The sequence below is a fragment of the Pelobates fuscus genome, chromosome 5 (genome assembly GCF_036172605.1).
Source record: "Pelobates fuscus isolate aPelFus1 chromosome 5, aPelFus1.pri, whole genome shotgun sequence".
Taxonomy (NCBI): Eukaryota; Metazoa; Chordata; class Amphibia; order Anura; family Pelobatidae; genus Pelobates; species Pelobates fuscus.
In genome coordinates this window covers 146,973,929-147,000,152 of record NC_086321.1, presented here as the reverse complement: position 1 = coordinate 147,000,152, position 26,224 = coordinate 146,973,929, and the positions used below count along the sequence as shown (strand labels likewise).

Sequence of the window (26,224 nt, the reverse complement as noted above, 5' to 3'; positions counted from 1 at the left end):
AGACATAAAAAGAACAATTTTATTAAAGGAACACTACAAGAAAAATAACAACTTCATCTAAACGATGGACCAGGAGGCCCCCAGACGCACTCTTACCTCAAGGGGTTAAACCGTTCTTGAACAGTTTAACCCCATAGTTGCCTCCAGCGCCAATGTCAATTCCCCCCAAGGCGGCATCTAGCTTCTGATTGCTGCCAGATAGGTGGCTAACACTCCTAGCCATTTAGCGACTCCACATTTGCAAATTTACTGGCTTGGAAAAGTTACGTTTCTCTCACAGCCAGTTGTGCGAATGGGGAGTCACTGGTTGGCTGAGCGCTCACCCCATCAGCTGCGCCTCCTGAACTGAAGTTTCAGAAACTGGGTGCACCCTGGGGGAAGAGTTGACACCGGCGCTGGAGGCAACTTGAATAGTTTAACCCCTTGAGGTAAAAGTGTGCCCACGGTCCTCATGGCACCATAACAACTTAATTTAGATAAATCTGTTATGGTGCCATGCGGTGCCTAAACTGTCCCTTTAATAATTATGTTTCACCTTTGCAACTCATCACATTCCAAAAGACAAAATGCAGCCTTGTTTCGGTAAACTACAGCAAGCGGGGCGTGACTCATATGAAGCGTGGCAAAGAGTCTCTCACGCATCATTGAGCTCATAGAGAAGAAGCTGCTGTAATCAGCTGAATATGAAGCCTGATTATAAAAGCCATACTGGCTTATTGGAAAGACTAGAACTGACAGTACCACTTCTCAGGCCAAAAGGCATGACCCCATAAAAGCAAATGAAAATCCTGAAAATATCACTCCATAACTTACCTTAGAAAATGGCTTAAAAGAGATAGAAAGAGAAAGCATAAGGGTTATCATTCCAATACCTAGTGTATATTGTGTTTCAACTGCAAATAAACTGAATGCTATGTGCAAAGAGATTGTCTGGTTCTGGTGCTTCAAGAGTCACCTGTCAGCTTTACTGAGGCCAATCTAAATACATGTTTGACTCAGTTTTGCAAATACTAATAAGGGAATTGTATAGAAAGGAGGGCCCTACATCATATCTAAAAAATGAGCAATGCTATATTCATGTCATTAATTGCAGGCTTTGTTTCATCAAAAGACAACAGAAATGATTGTATTTCTCCATTTGTATTTCACAGATTTGATAACATTAGACACACACACACACATATATATTATATATGATTACGTAACAATGGCCTTGGTATTATGGGAGAATATTGCCACCAGGACGTTCTAGAGTCAATAAAAGAAGCAATGGTCGAACAACAGATCAAAGTCTCCAGTGGCTGCAATTGTTTTTCAATAACATAAGCTTTAGAATTATTTGTATTTTATATTACATCATTTATTAGGGTTATGTCTAGGGTTATTGTGGCCTTAGGGGAGCAGTGATACACATACCCCTGCATGCCCAAGATTGGCGCTGCTGTAATACTTTAGTACTTTTTCTGTCTCGTCAGCTCCTCTCTCGACATCCCTTTCCCCACTGGGAGAGGGTTGATATAAAATGGCAGCTGCTATACAGAAGGTGTAACAACCACTAATCTTGGCGATAACTAAAACATGTACAGTGCCTTTGTTAAATCCCATGAAAATAATCAAGTAAAAACCCTGCTCAATCTGTTTTTTTTAGTGCATGAAAAGTAGAACAAGAATTGCAGTGTGCAGTAGAACATTCCTCTGACAGGACAACACGAGAGGCAGAAATCAAGGCATCCAGTTCTGAAGTGCAAACAGATGTGCAACTTTCCAGTTAATTTACTCAATGCTGAAAGACGGTCGATGAAAAATCAGTTTGGGCTTTGTGCTTCTCAAGATGTAAGCAGGCAAAAATTGCAATTAAATAAAATTAATATAAACTAATCATCTTCTGTTGGTCAATGAGACTCCCAGGGGCAAACAGCATTCAAAATAGATAAGTAGCTGAGGTAAAAAAAAAAAAAAAAACACACTACGATTTTTTAAAGCAAATCTGGCACAAGCATAATAAATACATTACATGTTTTGCATCGGAGTCATAATTAAATGACAGGCGAATCTGAAGTGTATAACTTTCCCTTCAATTGGTGCATCTGATAACAGAGGAAGCAATGCACTTCCATCACAGAGTTATTATGATGTCACTTAGATTATTACTAGTAAGTAGACAAGGTGTCATTACTTACAAAATGTCTTTTCAAATCTGGTGAGCGCATCATTTCTGTAATAAATTGCAAATTAGTAATATATGGGTTTGCAAAAACATTCTTCAATATCACTAGCAGAATTATCTACTAAAGTATAAACTGTCAAGTGAATTTCCAAATTTAGACCAGACTAGCTGAAATGGGAAAAATAAAATCTTTAAAATGTCTTACCTTCCCTTGTGAGGCCTAGCAGTTAGGGGCATGCCAGGGAGGACTCTTCTATTCATCGTGGAATAATCAGGATCTAGTTCGTAACCCTCATCATCTGCCCCAAGACTACGATTATCATCCTCTAGGCCATAGGGCTCTGGCTGGAATCGCTCAGGCTGTGATCGGTTAAGATCAACACTACTACCAATTGGAACCTGTGGCTGAGCAATGGGGACATAATTTTCCCGCCGGGTGGGAAGGGTATAACTGCCATCCTCAGGCCGGTAACTGTTGCCTGGAGTGTAAGCATAGCGGGGACGGTAGTTGACTCCGCGGGATAGACTGCCATAGCTGTCAGTTAGGTCTCCGTAGCCTTCGTGCCCCATGAAGGGTCGGTACTGAGTCTCGTGTGGATCACCATAAGAGTCGTTGTAGCTGTTATTGTAGGATCTGGTCAATGTAGAAGAAGACTGTGGGGTAATAAAACGTTCCCCATTTTTCATATATCTTCTGTCAATAGAATCTGTGTAACCACTGAGGGGAGAGGAGGCATCGAGCACCGGCATCCCATCTGGACCCAATGGTACCTGGCGGACTGTTCGTGTGGTTACAGTTTTCACCATTTTAGTGACCTTAAAAAAACACAACACACAAAGCACTGATGGTTACAAGAAGTCTGTTAGTATTTTATAGTAATTACATAGCAGGTAATGTCATTGGTTTCCAATCATAGAGAAAATATTTGTGCCAATGTTTTGCTGATCTGGAATTTCATCCTACTGGAGATCATTTAATCTCAGGCGTTTGCCTCATTAAAAACACTAAATCTCCTGATATCACTGACTCCGTGTAGCATGGAGCTGTTGTCCGAGAGTTGGATGTCATTACAATAAAAAATACCGAACACACACTTCTAATTAGAGTGCTATAAAAACCTGCTTTATCTTTCCAACATCGCAAAGCAACTGCACATAAAGTGGTTCTGATGATGGCTGAGGACATTGGAAATGAAAGAACTTCATTACGAGAATTCAGCAGTTGAAACTATTACACTAAAGGATGTGCTTAACCCGGCACTATCATTTTTTTTTATTATTGATTTTCTTTAACCACACTTCTAACAGATTCTTATTAGTTATTCCCTCTGTTTCGTAATTGTTTTGTATTTCATAAACATGTCCATGATAATTCAAATTCACTGACCACAAAAAACACAAAACATAGTAATCCACAGTCTGCATCATTTACATGTTGGCTAAATGTAATAAGCAGACTTCTGTTTTTGGGGAACTACAACTCCTATAATACTTTGCCAACCTTTAGGGGAAATTAACTTCCACCACAGCTGGAAGGTTACCTGTTCTCCTGGCAAAGCCTTATGGAAGTCTTCGCTCCACAATAGCTGGAGGACTAGCAAAATGCTAGTGAAGTTTCACAAGATATGATGTTGACTGTTGCTAGGTTAATAACCAAAACTATCAACTTGAACATTAAAGGATATATGTTAAACATTCTGTTTTAGCAAAGAAAAAAAAAAGCTGCACACTAGCCCAAATCCCTATGCCTATTTAAATAAATGGAGGGTTATTTAGTAACTCCAATGGCCTTTTGTACCACACTGCCATGTTACAATGCCCACACATGTGTTACCGATTTAGGGTTAATAAGTGTGTAGGAGTTTAGAAAAATACCCCTCTCTGTCTTATTAGATATTTATTTGCCTGAAGCTGAAGGAAGCCAGGTGAATTGTTAGTGTAGGACCCACTAAAGAGGTTTGCCTTGATGTGGCAGGTGGGCTTATATCTTATGGCCATTGGAATTACTAGATAACCTCAATTTATCTAAATACGCACAGGGATTTGTGCTAGTGAGCAGGCAAGTCTTTTTCTATGGTTTTTATTTTATGTATTGGGGCTGATGTGTGCTATATCCGTTGCTGCTGCCCATGAGTAATGGGAGTTTGAGCGCAGAACTTATTTTAGTATATTTGTATTCTGTTTTAGCAGCCCAGTTAGAAAACTGTAGATTGGCTGTGCAACGCCGAGTCAACTTGGACTTCAACAAGGACTTTTGTTGTAATAGAATTTGTGGAAAGCTCCCACCAAGTTCAGATAAATCCAGAACAACTCTCTGTGGCCTTTTATCCAATACCTACAGACCACCTTTGGATTTTCATTGAGACACTTGTTTTGAACCAGGTATTTCCTCTAGGATATATGGAAATATAAAATGCAAGCTAAAGGATGCAGATAACCACAAGCCAATTTACAATATGAGTTAGCCAATTGTGCATTACATTATCCGAACAAAGCGGAGGAGTATGAGGAAAGATAGACAATTCTCTAAGGGGATTCAGTCCAGGTCATAGAGATGCCTGCATTTTAGATTTAAACAAATCTGACAGCCAGTGATGACTAGAAAGGATCAAGCAGTTACATATTAATGTGTGAATTACAAACTATATATTATACATACTACATTCATTAAATATCTGGCTTATGACGTTACTATGTGTAATGCACAGCTTGTATGTCTCTGTGAGAGCGAGTGTATGACAAGCAAGTAATAAAGGTAGTGTCTGTGTGAGCAAGATGCATCTAATATTTGTTGGGAAACGTGTAAGGGAATATGTAGGTAGTGAATCTGAGGGGTCGGTGTTGTGGAATTTTCTCTGTGGTCAGGGGAAGGAGAGTAAATCTCTGATTTCTGCATGGAAAGTGCATGATGTCTGAATAAAGGGGAAACAAAGTGTAATGTCTGAGTGAAGAACAGGAAGTTTGTATTGTCTGAGGACAAAGTGCATTCATCATGTAAGTTGTGTGGGTCTAATCTGTGAATAGCCTCCCTGTAGTGATGTTATGTGTGATGAGTGAAATGTGCATGTACTTTTTGTTTGTCTGAGGTGAGTATACTGTGATTCTGTTCTGAGTTCTCTTTTGATAAAATCTTGTTCTCCAGGTGCCACAAAACCTATAAATAATATATATATATATATATATATATATATATATATATATATATATATATATACATATATACATATATATATATAGACGAAAATAGAGAATGTAGAATGCACACTCAGGTCTTTGTGAAAAAATGTGTAGTTTTATTCAATCCAGGTATTTTTGTTTTTGGTTTTGTTTTGTACCTGGATTGAATAAAACTACACATTTTTTCACAAAGACCTGAGTGTGCATTCTACATTCTCTATTTTCGTCTATATTTGGAACGCAATGTGGACTGCACCCAGGCAGGTATCCTACTTGACAATAAGGAGAGTGCCAAGCTATTTGTATATTATATATATATATATATATATATATATATATACATATATACACATATATATATATATATATATATATATATATATATATATATATATATGTATGTATATATATATTGATTTAACTGTCCTACTTGACTCAGCTCAAAAGCTATCAAACCCACACCATTTTATCCCCAAATAACCAGCTGTGGGCCTAAATCTTATTTTTTTGTTAATCACTAAATGGCATTCACCTTTTTGAAAGTCTATACAGTGTGTATGAATTTATGGTCCTCTCATTGTTTGTATAAAGAAAAACAGAGACAAATTTATTTATTACTAGTATTTATAAAGTGGCAAGCATATTCCGCAGAGCTGTACAATTGGAAAAAGACAATACAATAAGAACAGACCGATACAACAGGTAAAGGGCCCAGCCTGTGAGCTTACAATCAAAAAAGGTAAACCGTGGAGGTGAGACAAAAGGTAACAGGAATTTGAGATGTCATAGAGAGTTAATGGTATAACTGTAGCAGCTGATAGCATGTGAAGGTAATAAGGAGGTGATTGGCTCTGGTTCCGAACAGCTGGAAGAGCATGCTATATAGGTACAAGGAACCAGGGTGGGTGTGATGAGCCGAGTAAAATTAAATATGAGGGGAGGTGGAAATGGTTGAGCAGACCTGCCATTTGTCTGATAAAATTACAATATTTGCCAACCAGAATACTATCAACCAGATTATTAATAATTACATGTAGCTGCAAGTACACAATTATACCGTAGTATACTACAGGTACAAATAGTAACATTGTTATAGTAAATTTAATAATGTAGTAACTAAGATAAAGGAAATCCGGTAGAATAGCTACTGATTCTCAGTCTGTACCTTTAAACTGCAGTCTTCAAATTAAACGGGGCTTCTTGCAGGGGTGGATGGAAAACTGGCCCTTTATAGGTAGGAAGGAATATGTACATGGGTAGAAGGGAAGAAATTAAGGAAAATAATTATGTCTGCAGTTAGATGTGGCTGGAGAGGATTAAGCAAATGGCTGAAGGCTACACAGTGGAAAAGAGGATAGACATGGCTGGAGGGGTATGTGACTAGTGCAATAAGGGAACATGGACAGGAGATAGGGGGACAGTGCTGCAATGGATATAACTAGTCAGATAGTGGAACAAGGCTATGTAGAGATACAGGGGACATGGCTGCAAAGATATATGGCTAAATAGTTAGACATTCTTGGCTGCAAGGGTATAAGGCTAGACAGATAGGATGTCACGGCTGCAGGGGTATATGGCTAGACAGATAGGATGTCACGGCTGCAGGGGTATATGGCTAGACAGATAGGATGTCACGGCTGCAGAGGTATATGGCTAGACAGATAGGATGTCACGGCTGCAGAGGTATATGGCTAGACAGATAGGATGTCACGGCTTCAGGGGTATATGGCTAGACAGATAGGATGTCACGGCTGCAGGGGTATATGGCTAGACAGATAGGATGTCACGGCTGCAGGGGTATATGGCTAGACAGATAGGATGTCACGGCTGCAGGAGTATATGGCTAGACAGATAGGATGTCACGGCTGCAGGGGTATATGGCTAGACAGATAGGATGTCACGGCTGCAGGGGTATATGGCTAGACAGATAGGAGGTCATGGCTGCAGGGGTATATGGCTAGACAGATAGGAGGTCATGGCTGCAGGGGTATATGGCTAGACAGATAGGACGTCATGGCTGCAGGAGGAAACTGTTAAAGAGGAAGGAGGATAAGGCAAGATAGAGAGAGCGATTGCTACAGGAGGATAAGGCAAGATAGAGAGAGCGATTGCTACACAGAGTTTTGCTGGGTTTTGAAGTTTTGAAGGCTACAGGTTAGAGACATACGTTCAGGTAAACATGGCTGCAAAGGAAATGGGGACATGGCTGCAGAGGAAGAAGGTTGAAAAGGAATTCATAGTCATAAAATAAAATCATGTATCTTCTAGAGCTCTGTGAGCACTCACAATAATATTGCCCTATGTTAGTGCTCTGCATTATTAAAACAGCAATGTCATTTGGGTGTGTGACATTGACACTTTAGTAATGCACCGGACTCCAGTGATGTCACCATTAGGGGTCTTGGCAAATTCTGTAAAGTCCTCAGACTGTGATAGTGCCAATTTAAGGATGTGCTTTGTAGTGTGTACACATTGAGGGTTATTCACTAAAGTGAGAATTCAAGGTGAATTTAAAATTAAAGGGCAAATTACCCAAACTGGAAACATAGCTGACACCGAGAAAGTTTCCAGTTCAGCAATTTTTACCATAATAAACTAAATTTAAAAAAATGGACAGAAGCACCCACTCATATACAGATATTCACTACTTCAAAGTGCAAAGCCAGACTCTACAACATTGTTGGCTCTAGAAACATAGAATGTGACGGCAGATAAGAACCATTCGGCCCATCTAGTCTGCCCAATTTTCTAAATACTTTCATTAGTCCCTGGCCTTATCTTATAGTTAGGATAGCCTTATGCCTACCCACATGCTTTAACTCCTTTACTTTGTTAACCTCTACCACTTCAGCTGGAAGGCTATTCCGTGCATCCACTACCCTCTCAGTAAAGTAATACTTCCTGATATTATTTTTAAACCTTTGCCCCTCTAATTTAAGACTATGTCCTCTTGTTGTTGTAGTTTTTCTTCTTTTAAATATAGTCTCCTTTACTGTGTTGACTCCCTTTATGTATTTAAATGTTTCTATCATATCCCCCCGTCTCGTCTTTCCTCCAAGCTATACATGTTAAAGGACCACTATAGGCACCCATGATGGAGTGGGTTCAATAAAATTGCCTGATTTGTACCTTGGAGTGCCTCGACTTTCCTTCTATTTTGTTATTCAGCATTTTGGTCTCTGGTACTGAGACTGTCTGAGTTGCACCCAGCTACATACTGCTTAAAGGGATAGAGTGCAGTTCCACACCCTACCATAACCACTATAGGCACCCAGACCACTTCAGGTTAATGAAGTGGTCTGGGTGCCAGGTCCAGCTAGGGTTAACCCATTTTTGTTATAAACATAGCAGTTTCAGAGAAACTGCTATGTTTATAAATGGGTTAATCCAGCCCTCAAATCCTCTGGTGGCTGTCTCACTGACAGCCGCTAGAGGCGCTTGCCTGATTCTCACTGTGAAAATCACAGTGAGAGCACGCAAGCATCCATAGGAAAGCATTGATAATGCTTTCCTATGAGACCGGCTGAATGCGCGCGCAGCTCTTGCCGCGCGTGCGCATTCAGCCGAATGGGAGGAGAGGAGGAGGATCGGAGGAGGAGAGCTCCCCGGCCAGCGCTGGAGAAAGGTACGTTTTAACCCCTTCCTCACACCAGAGCCCGGCGGGAGGGGGACCCTGAGGGTGGGGGCACCCACAGGGCACTATAGTGCCAGGAAAACGAGTATGTTTTCCTGGCACTATAGTGGTCCTTTAAGTTCCTTTAACCTTTCCTTGTAAGTTTTATCCTGCAGTTCATGAACCAGTTTAGTAGCCCTTCTCTGAACTCTCTCTAAAGTATCAATATCCTTCTGGAGATACGGTCTCCAGTACTGCGTACAATACTCCAAGTGAGGTCTCACCAGTGTTCTGTACAATGGCATGAGCACTTCCCTCTTTCTAGTGCTAATGCCTCTCCCTATACAACAAAGTATTCTGCTAGCATTTCCTGCAGCCCTATTACATTGTCTGCCTACCTTTAAGTCGTCAGAAATAATCACCCCTAAATCCCTTTCCTCAGATGTTGATGTTAGGACTCTATAAAAAATTGTGTACTCTGCCCTTGGGTTTTTACGTCCAAGATTAATTATCTTGCACTTATCCACATTAAATGTCAGTTGCCACAACTCTGACCATTTTCCTAGTTTACCTAAATCATTTGCCATTTGGCCTATCCCTCCTGGAACATCAACCCTGTTACATATCTTAGTATCATCAGCAAAAAGACATACCGTATATACTCAAGTATAAGCCGACCCGAATATAAGTAGAGGCCCCTAATTTTACCCCAAAAAACTGTGAAAACTTATTGACTTGAGTATAAGACTAGGGTGGGAAATGCAGCAGCTACTGGTAAATTTCTAAATAAAATTAGATCCTAAAAAAATTATATTAATTGAATATTTATTTACAGTGTGTGTATATAATGAATGCAGTGTGTGTGTATGAATGCAGTGTGTGTGTGTATGAATGCAGTGTGTGTGTATGTATTAGTGCAGTGTGTGTGTGTGTGTGTGTGTGTGTGTATATATTAGTGCAGTGTGTGTGTGTGTGTGTGTATGATGCAGAGCCTTGGTTGGGGGTGGGTATTTTTATTATTATTTTTTAATTATTATAATTTTAATATTAATTTTTTTGTTATATATTTTTTTTATTTTATTATATTATTAATTTTTATTATTGATATTTTTATTTATTTTTTTTAGTCCCCCCTCCCTGCTTGATACATGGCAGGGAGGGGGGCTCTCACTCCCTGGTGGTCCAATGGATGGGAACTGTGTAGGAGGGGGCTGTCAGCGAGCTGTATCTTACCTCTCCTGCAGCTCCTGTCAGCTCCCTTCTCCTCCGCGCCGGTCCGGTCAGCTCCCTCTGCAAGTCCCAGTGTAAGTCTCGCGGCCGCGCTATGACCCCGCGGCTCTCGTGAGACTAACACTGGGAGCTGACAGAGGAGCTGACCGGACCGGCGCGGAGGAGAAGGGAGCTGCAGGAGCGGTAAGTAAACGCTCTCTGCCAGCCCCCCTCCTACACAGCCGCTTGTCTGCATTATGGCAATGTAAGTTGCCATAATACAGACATTGACTCAAGTATACAGACATTGACTCGAGTCGAGTTGGGGTTTTTCAGCACAAAAAATGTGCCGAAAAACTCGACTTATACTCGAGTATATACGGTACCTTACCATCAAGACCTTCTGCAACATCACTAATACAAATATTAAAGAGAATGGGTCCAAGTACAGACCCCTGAGGTACCCCACTGGTGACAAGCCCATGCTTCGAATATGCTCCATTGACTACAACCCTCTGTTGTCTGTCACTCATTGCCTTAAACATTTAACAATATTGGAATCCAAACTTAAAGATTGCAGTTTATTGATAAGCCTTCTATGTGCAACAGTGTCAAAAGCCTTACTGAAATCTAGGTAAGCAATGTCTACTGCACCACCCAGATCTATTATTTTAGTTACCCAACCCAAAAAATCAATAAGATTAGTTTGGCATGATCTCCCTGAAGTAAACACATGTTGTCTCTGATCTTGAAATCCATGTGTTTTTAGATGTTCAACAATCCTATCCTTTAACATGGTTTCCATTACTTCCCCATTACTGAAGTAAGGCTTACTGGCCTATAGTTGCCTGACTCCTCCCTACTACCTTTCTTGTGAATGGGCACAACATTTGCTAACTTCCAATCTTCTGGGACTACTCCTGTTAACAATGATTGGTTAAATAAATCTGTTAATGGTTTTGCTAGTACATCACTAAGCTCTTTTAATAACGTTGGGTGTATTCCATCAGGTCCCATTGACTTGTCTTTACTTTTGACAGTTGAAATAGAACCTCTTCCTCTGTAAACTCACGTGTAATAAATGACTCATTTGTCCTTTTTCCTAACTGATGCCCCTTTCCTTCATTTTCATCTTTAAATACTGAACAACAATATTCATTGAAGCAGTCAGCTAGACCTCAGGGCCACAGTTTTATTTGAGACGGTGATCAGCACATCTTTAGTACACTGCATGCCACTCCAATTAAGAAACACCGATGCGGGTGTGCCATTGGCTGATACAGTCAATCATCAAGTCTTTACGAAAAGTATGCTGATGCGTATTTGAGTGCTCACCATTCAATATTAACATACAAATACAATTTTCAATTGTAAGAAAAAGAGAAAAGGCTGTTTTTGTTCACTTTTTTTCAACACTTTGATCTGCATTGTTTCCATCAGAAGTGCTCACATTTTCATGTCGTCTGAACAATCTGCAAGGTGACCTTCACTGATTTAACATGCAAAATGTTTGATTCCTTGCAGTGATACCGCATGAGGATAGAGGAGAAGGCTAAACTCCCTTTTGTGTTTAGAATACATAAGGGGTTCTTTTCTTGCTCTGTCTGCAGATTTAAAATTACCAGGTTGAGTGCAAAGCTGCGAGAAGCTTCATTTTCAACACAGAAAAGCAAATGAAATTTGCAGACACCAATCACTTCACTGAATAATTGTGTTCCCTTCAAAAGGCAAAGTCTCAAAAAAAAAAGGTCTAAATAACACTACAAAGGAATAAATATCTTCTACTAAAAACACAATGTAAACACAATGTTGCCTCTGAATTTCAAGATAATACTAACAATATTTATTTATTTCAATCAGTTTTAAGTTCTATTTCACCGTTGGCATCAGTGGTGAACAATTGGTAGAATGCCCTACTACCTTTGTTTCTGTTCGCCTCGTGGTTCCGTCCTCCGATGTCACAATAGACACGTGTGATGTGGGTGTTCCAGGGTCTTCTTCCACAGTAACAGTTTCTTCCAGCATCTCAGGCGGTTCCTGCATCATGGCAATGGAGGTTTGGTTACTGGGACTTTGCTCCTGCAATAAAAAAAAAGTAAAATATATTAAGAAGTGAAAGTGTGAAAAATATATCTACAGAGAAAAAAAGGTGATGGAAGGTTTAAGGTGTAGAAGAGAAAATACAATTGCATAGCTACCAGAAAAATATAATCCAGATTCAAAAAAGGTGTTCTTGTGTTCTACAAACATGAGAAAAGCTGTCATTTTTAAAGAGACATCCAACTGGAAAGCATTGAACCATAAGCATATTAGAAAGGAGATCTTTATATTTTAGGCAGGCATGCAGGTAAATATGAACAAACAGATCTCTGCTTAGAAGCTAGTAATTGATTAAACTAAAATGTAGAGCTGCACTGTGCATTCGGTTTATTGTTTTCTGCATAAAGCAGCGCTAAAACAAGAATTTCTAGTCATCTTCCAGCTCCCTTTTCAAGTAGGGTCTAGCGAAGAACAAACTCTGGCCCTACCAGGAAGGTTTAATGGCTATTTTGGCCTCACTGTGTATGGAATTAAGTCAATGGCGCAGGGTAGATTTAGCTCTGTGACTGGCAAGCTCAAATGCCTATTCCTTGCAATGACGCCATATTACCCCTGCAGTCATCAGTTTATTGATTCAGTTACTCCTCATCCCACTTTGAAAAGCCTATGTTTTGTACCTGCATAAACCCATGTCCTGTCCTTCGATATACACATTATACACATATATACACACACACACACACCTTTTTTACATATTTATTTTTTTGCAAATACAATTATTGCATGGATACAATGAAACATTACATGCACCCTGCAATAACCAATTTCGGGAAATGTAAAGTGTTTCCTGCTATCATCCATTTGGAGTAGAAAGTGCAATTGTATGATATAAATTAGAACTGCCAAAGTAAGACAGCAGCAGTTTTCCTTTACAAGAAGCAATTCACATAGGAGGATAGGCACCTGGTGTGAGTATTGCTTGTAAAGTATAGCGTTGATTGCATTAACAGTTAGAGAGTGGGGGGGGGTGTAAAACGTGTTCACAAAACACAAACTAACAAGTAATATCACAAAATAAATAAATAAAATAATGTTATTTTATGGGGCGGAGACTGATAACAAAAATTTTACTTTGCAGCTGGACATACAATATAGCCCATTGTGATGCAGACATTGAATGATTTATTAGGGAAAGTGTATGTAAGGCTGTAAAAAGAGCAGTGGGCTAAAAAACACATCGTCATTGAATCAAACTCCACTAAAGATACCGATTACACGAGCGCACTTTAAAGTGTTTTCTCTGGCAGCTAGTATTGGATATTTTATTATTGATGTGTTTGTTTTCTGGATATTAAAAACAGAAGTTTGTCTTCTCAATACATCTAGCACTTACATTGAAGAAGTGTTGGAATAAATTAATTCATTAAAAATATAGGTAAAATGAAAAACACAGAATCCATTACAAATAACTCTCATCATACACAAACCGCTCATCCTATTAAACACAAACAGGCCTAATCACATACATTCTTATCATGTCACGCTTTTCTCTCTACCTTTTACCAGCAGCCCTTCTGAAAATGTATAACTGGTCCTAGAAGTTAAATCCCAAACTATGCCTACTCAAACACTGTGAGGTCAGCACATGATGTCAACCCTATGGTTAATGTATCCAATGTTTTACATTGCTTTTATATCATGAAAATATATATGTATGCATACACAGACCTCTGTGCTAATCTGTAGCAAAACTTGTATTACATTCCTATTACATTTAAATGTCATACCAAGATTACATTAAAGATGTAGATTTTTGGAATGTTGAGTTTTAGAAACATTCTGACCAAGCTTAAAAAACAACTTACTAATATTGATGTAGAATTATTAAAAAAATCTTATTGTATTTATATTGAATTGCTGCTCTAACTCTGTATTAACCTGATACTGTGACAAATCCTCCATTTTGTCCTCATAACCTGACTTCTTCATATGAAAACTACATTACATGACAGTATTTCTCAGCACATCTAATACAATAGACAAAGACTGTATTCTCCATAAGGATATGACTAACCCAGGAACTGTTGAATTTCCCCTAACTCGCAACATAGTATAATTGAAAGGCCATGAGAACACAGTAGTAATGAAATGTTCTATTCATAAGAGACCTTGCACCTAACCACGAGATTTGACATCACCGACCGAGTAAAATGACGCTCAAGACCCCTTGTCCCCCACCCGTGTCCGAAAAAGTACCACCTCTTGGTGGGTGGACACGGAACTAACCACTTAGCTTTTGATCCAATTAATTATATTGATAGGTGGACACTAACCCAGACACTTAACAATTAATCCAATTAATGATGTTTATTCACTGATATCTTGATAACCAATGATGACGAAAATGTCTCTTAAAAGGGCCTGCGCGCCCTTTGATCTTGCTCTTGCCAATAAATTTCCTCGAAGTTATTTTAACCTGAACTCCGTGTGTCAGACTGAATTACTTCAGCGTATATACGCAATTCAATTCTCTTTAATTTGGACAGGAACAGATAGACACTTAAACATTTTGGTTTACTGAAAAAGTACCATAACAACTTTGGCGCCCGAACAGGGACTCCGGGCTATGTCTGGCCGGTGAGCCGTCCTAAGGAAGACAAGGGTGGACGGAGGAATCCAGGGGGAAGGAAGGGAGACTGATCACCTCCAGATACACGGTAGAGACTTCTGCAGAGCCACCGGTATGTTCCGGCCCCTTTGATTGACCCGTCCACGTGTCTGTGACTGCTTCCCGGGAGGACATCAAAGACAGGTAATATCTTGCCCGGAGTCTTATTACCCATTTGTTACCTGCATTTAGTCTATCTGTTGCCTGGGTGTGTCTAGTTTGGTTGCCCGGGCTGAATGTTTATTTGTTTCCCCTTTTTGGGATAAAGGGGGGGGGTGGACCAGTGGTAGTTTGCTTGAGGGTCCTGTGTTTGTCTGTTTTCCCCTTTTTGGGATAAAGGGGGGGTGGACCCGGGGGATTTGCCTGGAGTCCTGTTGCCTGTTTTACTCCTTTTAGGAGCCACGTGTTTGTGGCTGTAGGGAAAAAGGGGGGTTGACCTGTGGATGTGTTCCTGGGGGTCTTCTTTGCCTGTTTACTTCTTTTAGGAGCCTTGTGGCTGTGGCTGTAAGGAAAAAGAAGTTTGTGGAATTGTGGGATCTGTGTAGAATCATAGTTTCCTGTGATCCAATTTTGTGTCACTTTGATAGCCTAGCTAGCTTCACTGTGCGCTTTCGGACCATCCAGCTCTTGTTGAGTTGGGGACGTCCTGACCCGGACCATCCAGCTCTAGTTGAGTTGGGGACGTCCTGACCCGGACCCTTCGGCTCTAGTTGAGTTGAAGGTCCACTGATTATTTTAACTGTGGTAGGAGACTTAGCCTTGTGGCAGGGGACTCAGTTTCCTGGGGGGATTCAGGCAGGCATTGCTTGTTTTCCGCATCACGTGGTAGTGAGACTTATAGAGTGGGTTTTATAAGGGCACTACGGGAGTGAGGGTGGCGTGGCCACTTTAAGTGGACTGCTGTAACGAGGGAGGCTAGAAAGGATTTCGGACCGGTGTTAGCTGTTATCCTTGGCCGCTGGTAGTGAGACTTGAGGAAGTCATTCTCCGAGCGGGGACACTACGAGGTTGAGAAAGGTGACTTTGGAGTAAGCACATGTAGAAGGAAAGGGATTACTGTTGATTTCATTTGAACTGTGATGCATGCACTGTATTTCAACTGTACTGTTGTCTTGTTTGTTTAATGTGGAGTCATTTAAACTCCTGTATCTGTCTCTAAGGATTTTTCTTCCCTTACTCTTTACCTTTTCTACACTTCCTGTACTATTATACTATCCACTCCCATTCCTCTTAATAGAGAAGTGATTGGTCACACACTTCTCACCTCGCTCCAATCCGTGTCTACCACCCCGGGTAGGCGGATTCAGTGACTAGTCTACGTTTTGGGAAGACGCACTTGAGAAAGACCCACGATTCTCAGGTGGCAGTCGAGCATTGTAGACGTTCCGGTTCAATTTTCCTTATCTTTCCCTATATCTGGGACGCTGGTGTAGGGGAGAAGGGATCATGGGGCAGGATTTAAGTAAGCCCAGTAAGGGCTGGTTAGCATGTGATTTAGTTGATGACAGAGAGGGTGAGGAGATGGTTAAAGGTGTTGAAAAGATTGCAAAAGTTTGTAAAATAGCTGTGCCGACATGTGGTAGATTACAACCAGAAAGTTGGCGTAGATTGTTGATGGAAAAGAAAGGCAAGCTTGCAAATTATGATTTATTAAAAACAGCTGAAGCATGGTACAGAGTAGCAAAGGCTATTCAGCAAGAAGGTTGGGTTGAAGAAGAAATAATTCACAAGGGTGTGAAAATGTTTGTGTATCATAATAATTGTGTTGCTGGGGCTCTTCCTCAGCCAGCGCCCCAAAATGGCGCCCGGGGGATGTCTATCCCAAAGATCCAGTCAGTAATGGGAGATTGCCAGCTGATTAATCCTCCCAATCCCCATCCCGTCACCTCTCCCGTTTGCCCGGTCCTAAATTCTGATGGATCCTACTTTTCCCCTTCTCCCTCCCTAACATTCCCATCATCCTCATCCATCCCCAAGCCACCTTCTGAGTCTAATGCTAACATCTCATCTGCCATTCCTTCCTCACACTTTGTCTCCGTAGATAATCCTACCCTCCCATCTGCATCTGCCCAGTTCACTAACCCCTCCTCTCCTGCCACTGTCAATCTTGCTGATCCCACTCCGGCTCCTCCTCCTTCAGGCACCTTTACTGACTCTTCCCCACCCTCTCCCTCGCCCGCCCCGACCACAGCCCAGTTTCCCACCCCCTCTGCTAATCCCTCCCCAACCTCACTGCCCACTCCAGGTTCCGCCCCAACTCCCACCCAAATGGCCTGGCCATACCCCTTCCCATACCCCTATCCTCACTGGCCATACCCCTTTCCCCAAGTCACTCCCCAGGTTCCGGTCATGCCCAGTCCGGTTCAGTCTGCCCCGGATGTGCCCACATCCAACATGGCCGCCACGTCTTCCCTTAACCCCAATGCAACTTCCTTCCCCGCCTCCAATATGGCGGCCCCCAGCCATTCAGCACCCCTGATGCCGGTGCTTCCCGGTGATTACCGGTCCCAAGGTTATGACCCAATGGCAACTCCCGCCTCCGGAGCTCCCTCCTATCCCCCGGCCCTGTCTCCTCAGGTGTTCCCCTCACGCAGAAGGTCCCAGATAATAGAGCTAGATGAGGAAGAGGATGACAGGCTGTCCCAGGGTTCAATGGAGGCTGCGAGAGCCCACCGTTCTATTGAAGATCCCTTCGGCCATCAGGGTCGGGGAGAACAGGCCCCTCCTAAATATGTCGCTTTTAACCCCACACAAGCTAGTGCTTTAATGAAATCTCTCCCTGACCCAGAGAAACAGCCTATGCCTTTTTACCGAGGGATAGTTCAGATACAAAAGACTTATTCCGCCGCCTGGCGTGACCTACTGAGCATTTGTGCTATTAAAGCAGGGGATGCATATTGGCCCAGCATGGCCCGCCACCTCAGTACAGATCTGCTTACAAGTGATGTTGATTATCCCTCCGGAGTAACCTTTTGCAATCAATTGAGAGATTGGGCTAAGGATAAACTTGCAGATCAAGCTGCTGGCCTTACTGATGTTGTGCAAGACAAAGGAGAATCAGTGGAAAGGTTTCATGCAAGATTATATCAAATGTTTACAGATTTGGGATTTGATCTCACTGACAAAATTCATTCACAAATGCTATCAGGTGCGTTTGTCCAAGGTGTTAAAGATTCCATACGCAAGGGAATCATTGCTGCACGCCCTGAATACAAGGTTGTTCCCCTAGATACGTTACTCCTAGTTGCTAGAGGTTTGGAATCTGCCCAAACCCCCAGAAGACCCAATTCAGCTCCTCTCATGGTGGCCCGTGCCACCCCCATCACCCCTGGCACCAAGGGTGTCAAGTTAGAGGACGTAACATGTTTTAATTGTGGGGCTAAGGGACACTACAGAAGTGACTGTCCAGAACCCAAAAAGTTTCCTACAGGGGAGCCCAAAAAGTTTCCCAAGCCTGCCCCGGCCCCTAAGACCATGAAAACGGTTCCAATTGTTGAGGAACCAGATGATGATTAGGAAATTGGCAAACCTGTGTCATTAACCCCTGTCATGGCAGTGTTTACAGGGGATAAGGGGGGGGGGGCACTTGCCACAGTGACTTTACCCATTGAAGGCCAACCTACCACATTTCTTATCGACACAGGCGCAGCCCGAAGTGTTCTCAGAGAACAAGACCTGCCAGACCCATCTTTCTTGTCAAGTATTGATGTCTCCTGTGTTGGAGTGGATGGCCAACCGAGACACAGTCCTCTAACAACCCCTCTGCGGGTTGGCACAAGCTTACTTGCTCGTTTTGTAGTTTCCTCCACATGCCCAATTAACCTGTTAGGCGCTGATGTCCTTTCACGCCTGCAGGCGTCTATAACCTTCACTCCAGATGGACAGGTAGAAATGTCTACACCTCTATCTGTTTCTGACACTTCAGCCCTGTGCTCCTTACCTTTGATGCTGCAATTAGATATACCCAATGAGCAAGCAGCAGAACCTAGGTCCAATTTCCCAGATGAGTTAAAAACTCAGGTGCCTGCTAAGTTATGGTCCTCAGGCCCAGAGGATATAGGTCATCTAAATGTCCCACCTGTGGTGGTTAAGCTTATCCCAGGAGCTAAGTTACCAAGGAAACCACAATATCCTCTAAAACCAGCACAGGCTGCAGCCATTTCTATTCACATCAAAGCGCTCCTGGAAAAGGGTGCTTTAGTGGAGTGTAAATCAGAATGTAATACTCCATTATTTCCTGTGAAGAAGAAGACTCTAAAAGGTGAGCCAGTAAAGTACAGGATGGTTCAGGATCTCCGTGCGGTCAATGAAGCCACTGTCCTGGACACCCCTCTTGTACCAAACCCCCATACCCTGCTCTCTGGCGTCCCACCTTCTGCAAAGTATTTCACAGTCATTGATCTAGCTAATGCCTTTTTCAGTGTTCCACTAGATCCATCCTGTCAATACCTGTTCGCTTTCACTCATGAAATGCAACAATATACATGGACTGTCATGCCCCAAGGGGCACAAAATTCTCCAAGTCAATTTGCCAAAGCCATGTGTACTATTCTTGACCCATGGCAAGCTGAACACCCAGAAGTTGTTTTACTCCAGTATGTGGATGATTTGTTGCTCTGTGGAGATGATATACCCACTACTGAAAAATGTTCAATTAGTCTGCTTTGCTATTTGGCAGAACAAGGATGTAAAGCTTCGCTTCTCAAGCTGCAATTCTGTCAACCCTCTGTGATTTTCCTTGGACATTGCCTATCTCAAGGTACCAGACATCTCACTCGGGACCGAGTCAGAACAATTCTGGACATTCAACCCCCAAGGACTTCAAAATCTCTTCATGCCTTCTTAGGCCTCATTTCCTACTGCAGAGCATGGATCCCAGAGGCCTCTCTGCTTATGCAACCTCTCTACGATGCACTCAAGTCAGATCCATTCGGCCTGACCAACGAAGCTCTGGACAATTTCAAATCTCTTAAACGTGCCATTGTCTCTGCTCCTGCCTTGGGCCTACCAGACTATACCAAGCCTTTCAAATTATTTGTCTCTGAAAGACTAGGTCATGCTACAGGAGTTCTTACCCAAACTAATGACTTAAAAGGCCGCCAGAGGCCTATTGGATACTTTTCATGCCAACTGGACATTGTGGCTAGAGGGACCCCTTCCTGCCTTAGGGCTGTTTTTGCTGCAAGAGAACTTATTGAAAGAACTTCAGACCTGGTCCTTGGCCACCCGTTGGTTGTTTTGGCCCCTCATGACATCTCTGCCATTATCAACCAAGTCCAGCTCAAGCACGTGTCTCCCGCTAGACACCTACGTCTGCAATGTCATCTTCTTCTGCCTGACAACATTTCTATACAAAGGTGTCAAGTTCTTAACCCATCCACTCTTCTTCCACTCCCTGAGGGGGGTATCTACTATGGGTTTGTCACAGATGAAACCTACATTTACCTTCTCTGTGGATGTATCAAGAAAATGCATCCACATTTAACTTTTCACGAGGACAAGACACCTCTCTGTGAAGGTCCAGATTACGCCTTCTGTACCATGTGGTACAAGCCAGACATTACTCCTGAACCTTGCTATGAAGATGAGCTCTACCACTGGTTTGAAGTAAAGCTCACTGCCCAAGATTTCTATTGTGACTCGGAAGGCAACAGCATGGTCCTGATCCAACTGCCCCCAGAACTCAATTACCTATACCATCATTGGGATACTGCTATTCCACATATTCCTGTTACCAAGTTAAAGACAAGATCATGGAATGACCTTGGGCCCATGGCAAAATTATGGGCCACCATGGATGAATCACAACTACAGGAAAATGGCATTGCCAAATACCCAGCAACTGACCTTCTTGAAGCATGGCCACGACATTTCCTGGAAAAAGAATTTAAAGACCTAGTTATAACAAATGACTATGACCCAGAAACTCCTCATGACTGTTTCGAACAGATGAAAATGGAAACAGTACACTTACCAACTGTGCATGAGAATCCATTACCGGATCCGGATTTTACTCTGTTTGTGGACGGTTCAAGGTATGCTGATGAAGAAGGAAAATACCATACAGGATATGCCGTAACCACAACAGGGGAAGTTCTCAAGTCATCACCTCTACCGCCAGCAATGTCTGCGCAAGAAGCTGAATTGCAAGCCCTGACTTCAGCATGCAAGATTTCCAAGGGAAAGCGTGCCAACATCTATACAGATTCAAGATATGCTCTGGGTGTGGCACATGACTTCGGCCTCATTTGGAAGACAAGAGGATTTCTTACCACTGCCGGTACACCAGTCAAACACAGCTCTGCAATCAAGGAACTAATGGATGCCCTCCTACTCCCTGAAGAAGTGGCCGTTTTGAAAGTAAAGGCACATGGGAAATTGGATTCAGATGAAGCAAAGGGCAACCATTTGGCCGATCAGGCTGCTAAGCAAGCAGCCAGAGATTTGCAGGAAGTGGATGAAGAAGTGTCCGGTCAAGAAGAAGAAGTTCCTATCTTTACCTTACAAACTCTTCCTACTGACCTAAGAATTCTACGAGAACAACAAGCTATAATTACCCCTGAAGAAATCCAGAAATGGAAGAAGAAAGGAGCTGTCCTAAAGGACGGAATTTACTACAACAATTCTAAATTTTGCCTTCCAAGAAACTTATACCCAGCAGTTGTCCAATGGGCCCATGGGCCTGCACATCTGTCAAAAGACCTAATGGCCGCCCTCATTCAAAAATATTATGAAGCACCTGGAATCACAACCCTGATCAACAGCTTCTGCAGGGCCTGTGTCATTTGTGCAAAATGTAATCCAGGAAGACCAATCAAGGTGCCTGCAAAGCACCTAGCAAAACCCATGTACCCATTCCAGAGAATTCAAATTGATCATATCCAAATGCCCAAGAGTGGGTCTCATGAATATGCACTAGTAATGGTGGATATGTTCTCAGGCTGGCCAGAAGCCTACCCTGTAGCCAATATCACTGCAAAAACAACCGCAAGACGCCTACTTACAGACATTGTATGTAGATTTGGACTTCCAGAAGTCATTGAAAGTGATCAAGGCCCAGCCTTTACAGCAACAGTGACTAAAGAAATTTGGACTGCTCTGGGAGTGACCCTAGCCTTCCACACCCCTTACCACCCACAAAGTAGTGGTAAAGTAGAGCGCATGAATGGCACTCTAAAAGCCAGAATGTTAAAAATGTCACAAGAAACAAAAATGCCCTGGCCAGAAAGTCTGTCAATAGCTTTGTTCAGCGTTAGGCACACACCTAGAGGGAAACACTCGTTATCCCCATATGAAATTCTATTTGGGACAGCACCCAGGCTAGGTTGTTATTATCCACAGCAGTTACAGCTTCAATCAGATGTTTTAGTAGACTATGTAACTGAACTTGCAAGTGCCTTGAACAAAATACATGCCCAAGTTTTCTCTTCAATTCCAGATCCTGATCTGAACACAGGTACCCATAACCTGCTTCCCGGAGATTGGGTTCTGGTTAAGAAGTTCGTGCGGAAAAGCACCCTGGAACCAAGATTTGACGGGCCATTCCAAGTTCTCCTGATCACCGCAACTTCCGTCAAATTGGCCGGCAGGCCACATTGGATCCACGCTTCCCACTGCAAGAAGTCTCCTGCCCCAGAGGAAGCAGATACCGCACAACCATGTACCTCTGGTACATTGTCTCCTTAATTAGTTTAATTAAGGCCCAGCAAGTAGCCATCACTAAAGATGCTAGTGGGTACACCTTCTGGTATAATTCATCATGTACCCGTGTGGCTACCTATACCTTTGATTATTGTGACATCGTAGAATGCCCATTCACTACAACACAAATCCAGAATATCTATAGAGATATCCCTCATGTAAAAGATCCATATGTTTGTGTAGTTGACAAACAATGGGGGCATAATTGTGGCCATTGGGGGGCGGCGGGATGGAATGCCGGACCTTCCTGGGGCTACAAGCCAAAAAGTGCCTTATCTAAAGTAGATGATCATGGTAGGTCCCTCCTTCAAAGAATGACTCTGAGAAAGCCTGGAGGAGGCACACCAATGAAATTAATTCTTAATGTTGAGCATCCAAGCCCAACAGATGCAGACCAGTATGTATTGGGAATGTACTGGAAAAAGGGTTCCTATACTAAATTAGGGCATTTCTACCTTAAAGATATGTGTAATTCCCCTGAGTGGCAAGGAGCTACTCATATGGTCACAAACCCATTAAAACCACACATCCAGTCCTTTAAGGACATGATGGCCATTGCTAACCCCACCTTTGAAGATACTATGGCCGCTGAAACAGGTTTTAATGATGTTAACCTATGGTTAGAATGGATGAAATATAATGCCAACAAACATAACCGAACCGCATGCTATGTGTGTGGTGGTGCCCGGCCTCATCTGGGCACTGTACCTTTAACCCTGCCAGTAGATGAAGAAAATTGCATTTTAAGTCTTTTTGCCTACCAATATAATTTCAACAGGTCTCAATGTCAAGCATGGACAGCGGAGTATCCTCTTATAGCCAAAAATGTAAGACCTCCTCATGGTGTTACCGTATATAAAGGTAATTACACTTGCTATGTCAAACATGATGGGATTGGTAAATTTGTGGGTAACTTTCCCGCAGGTTATTGTACTACATATAGAACTGTTCCTGTACGTTTGCTGCAGCAGCACACTAGGTCACTGGGAGATATTTACTGGTTGTGTGGGGATTTACAGTTAAGATCCAGAATGGACACAGAGTGGTGGGGGGAGTGTACATTGGCCAAGGCCATTATGCCTATACACATTATTTCTGACACACACACCAACACCCATGAGTCCAGCCACACTAAGGCCAAGCGTGAAGCCCCAGTAAAAGGAAGTTTTGACCCTCACATTTACATTGATGCCATTGGGGTGCCTAGGGGGGTACCCAATGAATTTAAAGCAAGAGATGAAGTTGCTGCAGGATTTGAATCAATTTTTACCATAGTTACTGCAAACAAGAACTTAAATTGGATAAACTACATTTATTACAATCAACAGCGTTTCGTTAATTACACCAGAGATGCCCTCCAGGGATTAGCCGAACAATTGCAGGCAACATCCCAAATGGCCTTCCAAAATAGAATAGCCCTGGATATGATCCTAGCCGAAAAAGGAGGGGTATGTAAAATTTTGCCCGACACCATGACATGTTGTACCTACATCCCAGAAAACACAGGTCCTAATGGTAAAGTTACATTAGCCATAGCAAAATTAAATGACCTCTCAGAAGAATTAAAAAGGAATTCCGGGATAAAAGATCCCTGGGACAGATGGTTTGGTTGGATGACGGGTTGGAAAAAGGCTTTAATGCATATTGGTATGGCAATACTAATTTCTTTTTTTATCTTTGCTCTTCTCTTTTGTTGTGTCTTCCCCTGCCTGAGGAAAGCTCTCACGAAGACTATTGACCAAGCGGCACCCACTTTCACACTACTTGATGTTGATGACCAAGATCTCCAGGATCTCAACTCACCCTGTTTGCCGCTGCAATCCATCCCTTTTGATGATAAAGTGCGAGAGTTCTAGGAAGGGACCACCTTAGGGACAGCATCTGTCAGTGAATGGTAAAGGCCCCGTGTGGAGAAGCGGTGGGTTAGCTGCCGTGGGATACCCATGGGTGTGAAGTGTTCGAGAGCCATACTGACAGATGAGCTAGCCTAGTAGGGTCAGAAAATAGGGACAGACTTGCACTTTGCATTAACACCTAGCTAGCGGCCACGGGGTTTCTGTGCCTTTGGGCTAACACGTCTTCTGGTATTAACAAATAAAGTTTTTATCTCTTAGAATCTAACATTTCATAGGGGGGACTGATGTAGAATTATTAAAAAAATCTTATTGTATTTATATTGAATTGCTGCTCTAACTCTGTATTAACCTGATACTGTGACAAATCCTCCATTTTGTCCTCATAACCTGACTTCTTCATATGAAAACTACATTACATGACAGTATTTCTCAGCACATCTAATACAATAGACAAAGACTGTATTCTCCATAAGGATATGACTAACCCAGGAACTGTTGAATTTCCCCTAACTCGCAACATAGTATAATTGAAAGGCCATGAGAACACAGTAGTAATGAAATGTTCTATTCATAAGAGACCTTGCACCTAACCACGAGATTTGACATCACCGACCGAGTAAAATGACGCTCAAGACCCCTTGTCCCCCACCCGTGTCCGAAAAAGTACCACCTCTTGGTGGGTGGACACGGAACTAACCACTTAGCTTTTGATCCAATTAATTATATTGATAGGTGGACACTAACCCAGACACTTAACAATTAATCCAATTAATGATGTTTATTCACTGATATCTTGATAACCAATGATGACGAAAATGTCTCTTAAAAGGGCCTGCGCGCCCTTTGATCTTGCTCTTGCCAATAAATTTCCTCGAAGTTATTTTAACCTGAACTCCGTGTGTCAGACTGAATTACTTCAGCGTATATACGCAATTCAATTCTCTTTAATTTGGACAGGAACAGATAGACACTTAAACATTTTGGTTTACTGAAAAAGTACCATAACAACTTCATATAAATCAGTCTTTGTATCTGTTTAGTAATGCTATATACCATCCTTAGTATTAACACTGTAACGTATGTCTGATCAGAAACATTATCTGACTATCATTAATACGGTCACATTGTTCAAAAGGCATCAAATTATATCCCTAACATATAATGCTGAAGAGCTGATTGTCCTTCCTTAACCCAAAGAATAACAAGCAGTCTGTCCAAGTAGCTATAGCTTAAAAGATTGTTGCCACTTGCCGTGTGGGATTAGCATTTATTGCTTGGTTCCGGAGCAGAGAATATTTCTTGCATTAAAACCTGATGAGCACTTTCCTCTGTGCGTCCTGATTGTGATATCCATGCATTTAAAATTCATTGCACTCCATATTCAACACAGTCATTTGTTAAGAAATGGCAGGGATGATTTAGAGGCTTCAGGCCAAGCGCCTTTTACTGATTAGCACCAATAAATTCCCAACTAAATTTGCCAGGCTCCTATCCACTCATCAGAAACGGCTTGAGAACAACCAACACACGTAACAGTCAATAACCTCCATCACACCTTCTATTTAGGCGTTTAGGAATGCAGCCAAGGGCTTTCACTCTGCATGTACTCGGGATCTACAGGGAACTCAAGACCATTACCCATATAAAATGCTCATTTAATCTGCTACGCACTAAATAAACCGGCATGTAACGATTCAGAATAGAAATGTAAGACCCTGTACCTATATTCACATAATGCTGGCTCACATGATTAAATCACAGACCAAAGCCGGTAGCTTGAATAAATTACTACA

At 42.1% G+C, this 26,224-nt stretch overlaps 1 protein-coding gene across 8 annotated transcripts in view; it reads right to left on the bottom strand.

The window, feature by feature from the left end:
* Positions 1-26,224, bottom strand: part of ARVCF (ARVCF delta catenin family member) — a 736,316-nt gene that overhangs the window by 101,645 nt on the left and 608,447 nt on the right. For all 8 annotated transcript variants that reach the window (XM_063454427.1, XM_063454432.1, XM_063454430.1 and 5 more), the window contains 2 exons: positions 12,087-12,245; positions 2,373-2,983 (listed from right to left, as the gene is read on the bottom strand). In XM_063454427.1, the coding sequence (XP_063310497.1) occupies positions 2,373-2,983; positions 12,087-12,245 (770 nt within the window). The remainder of the gene's footprint in view (positions 1-2,372; positions 2,984-12,086; positions 12,246-26,224) is intronic.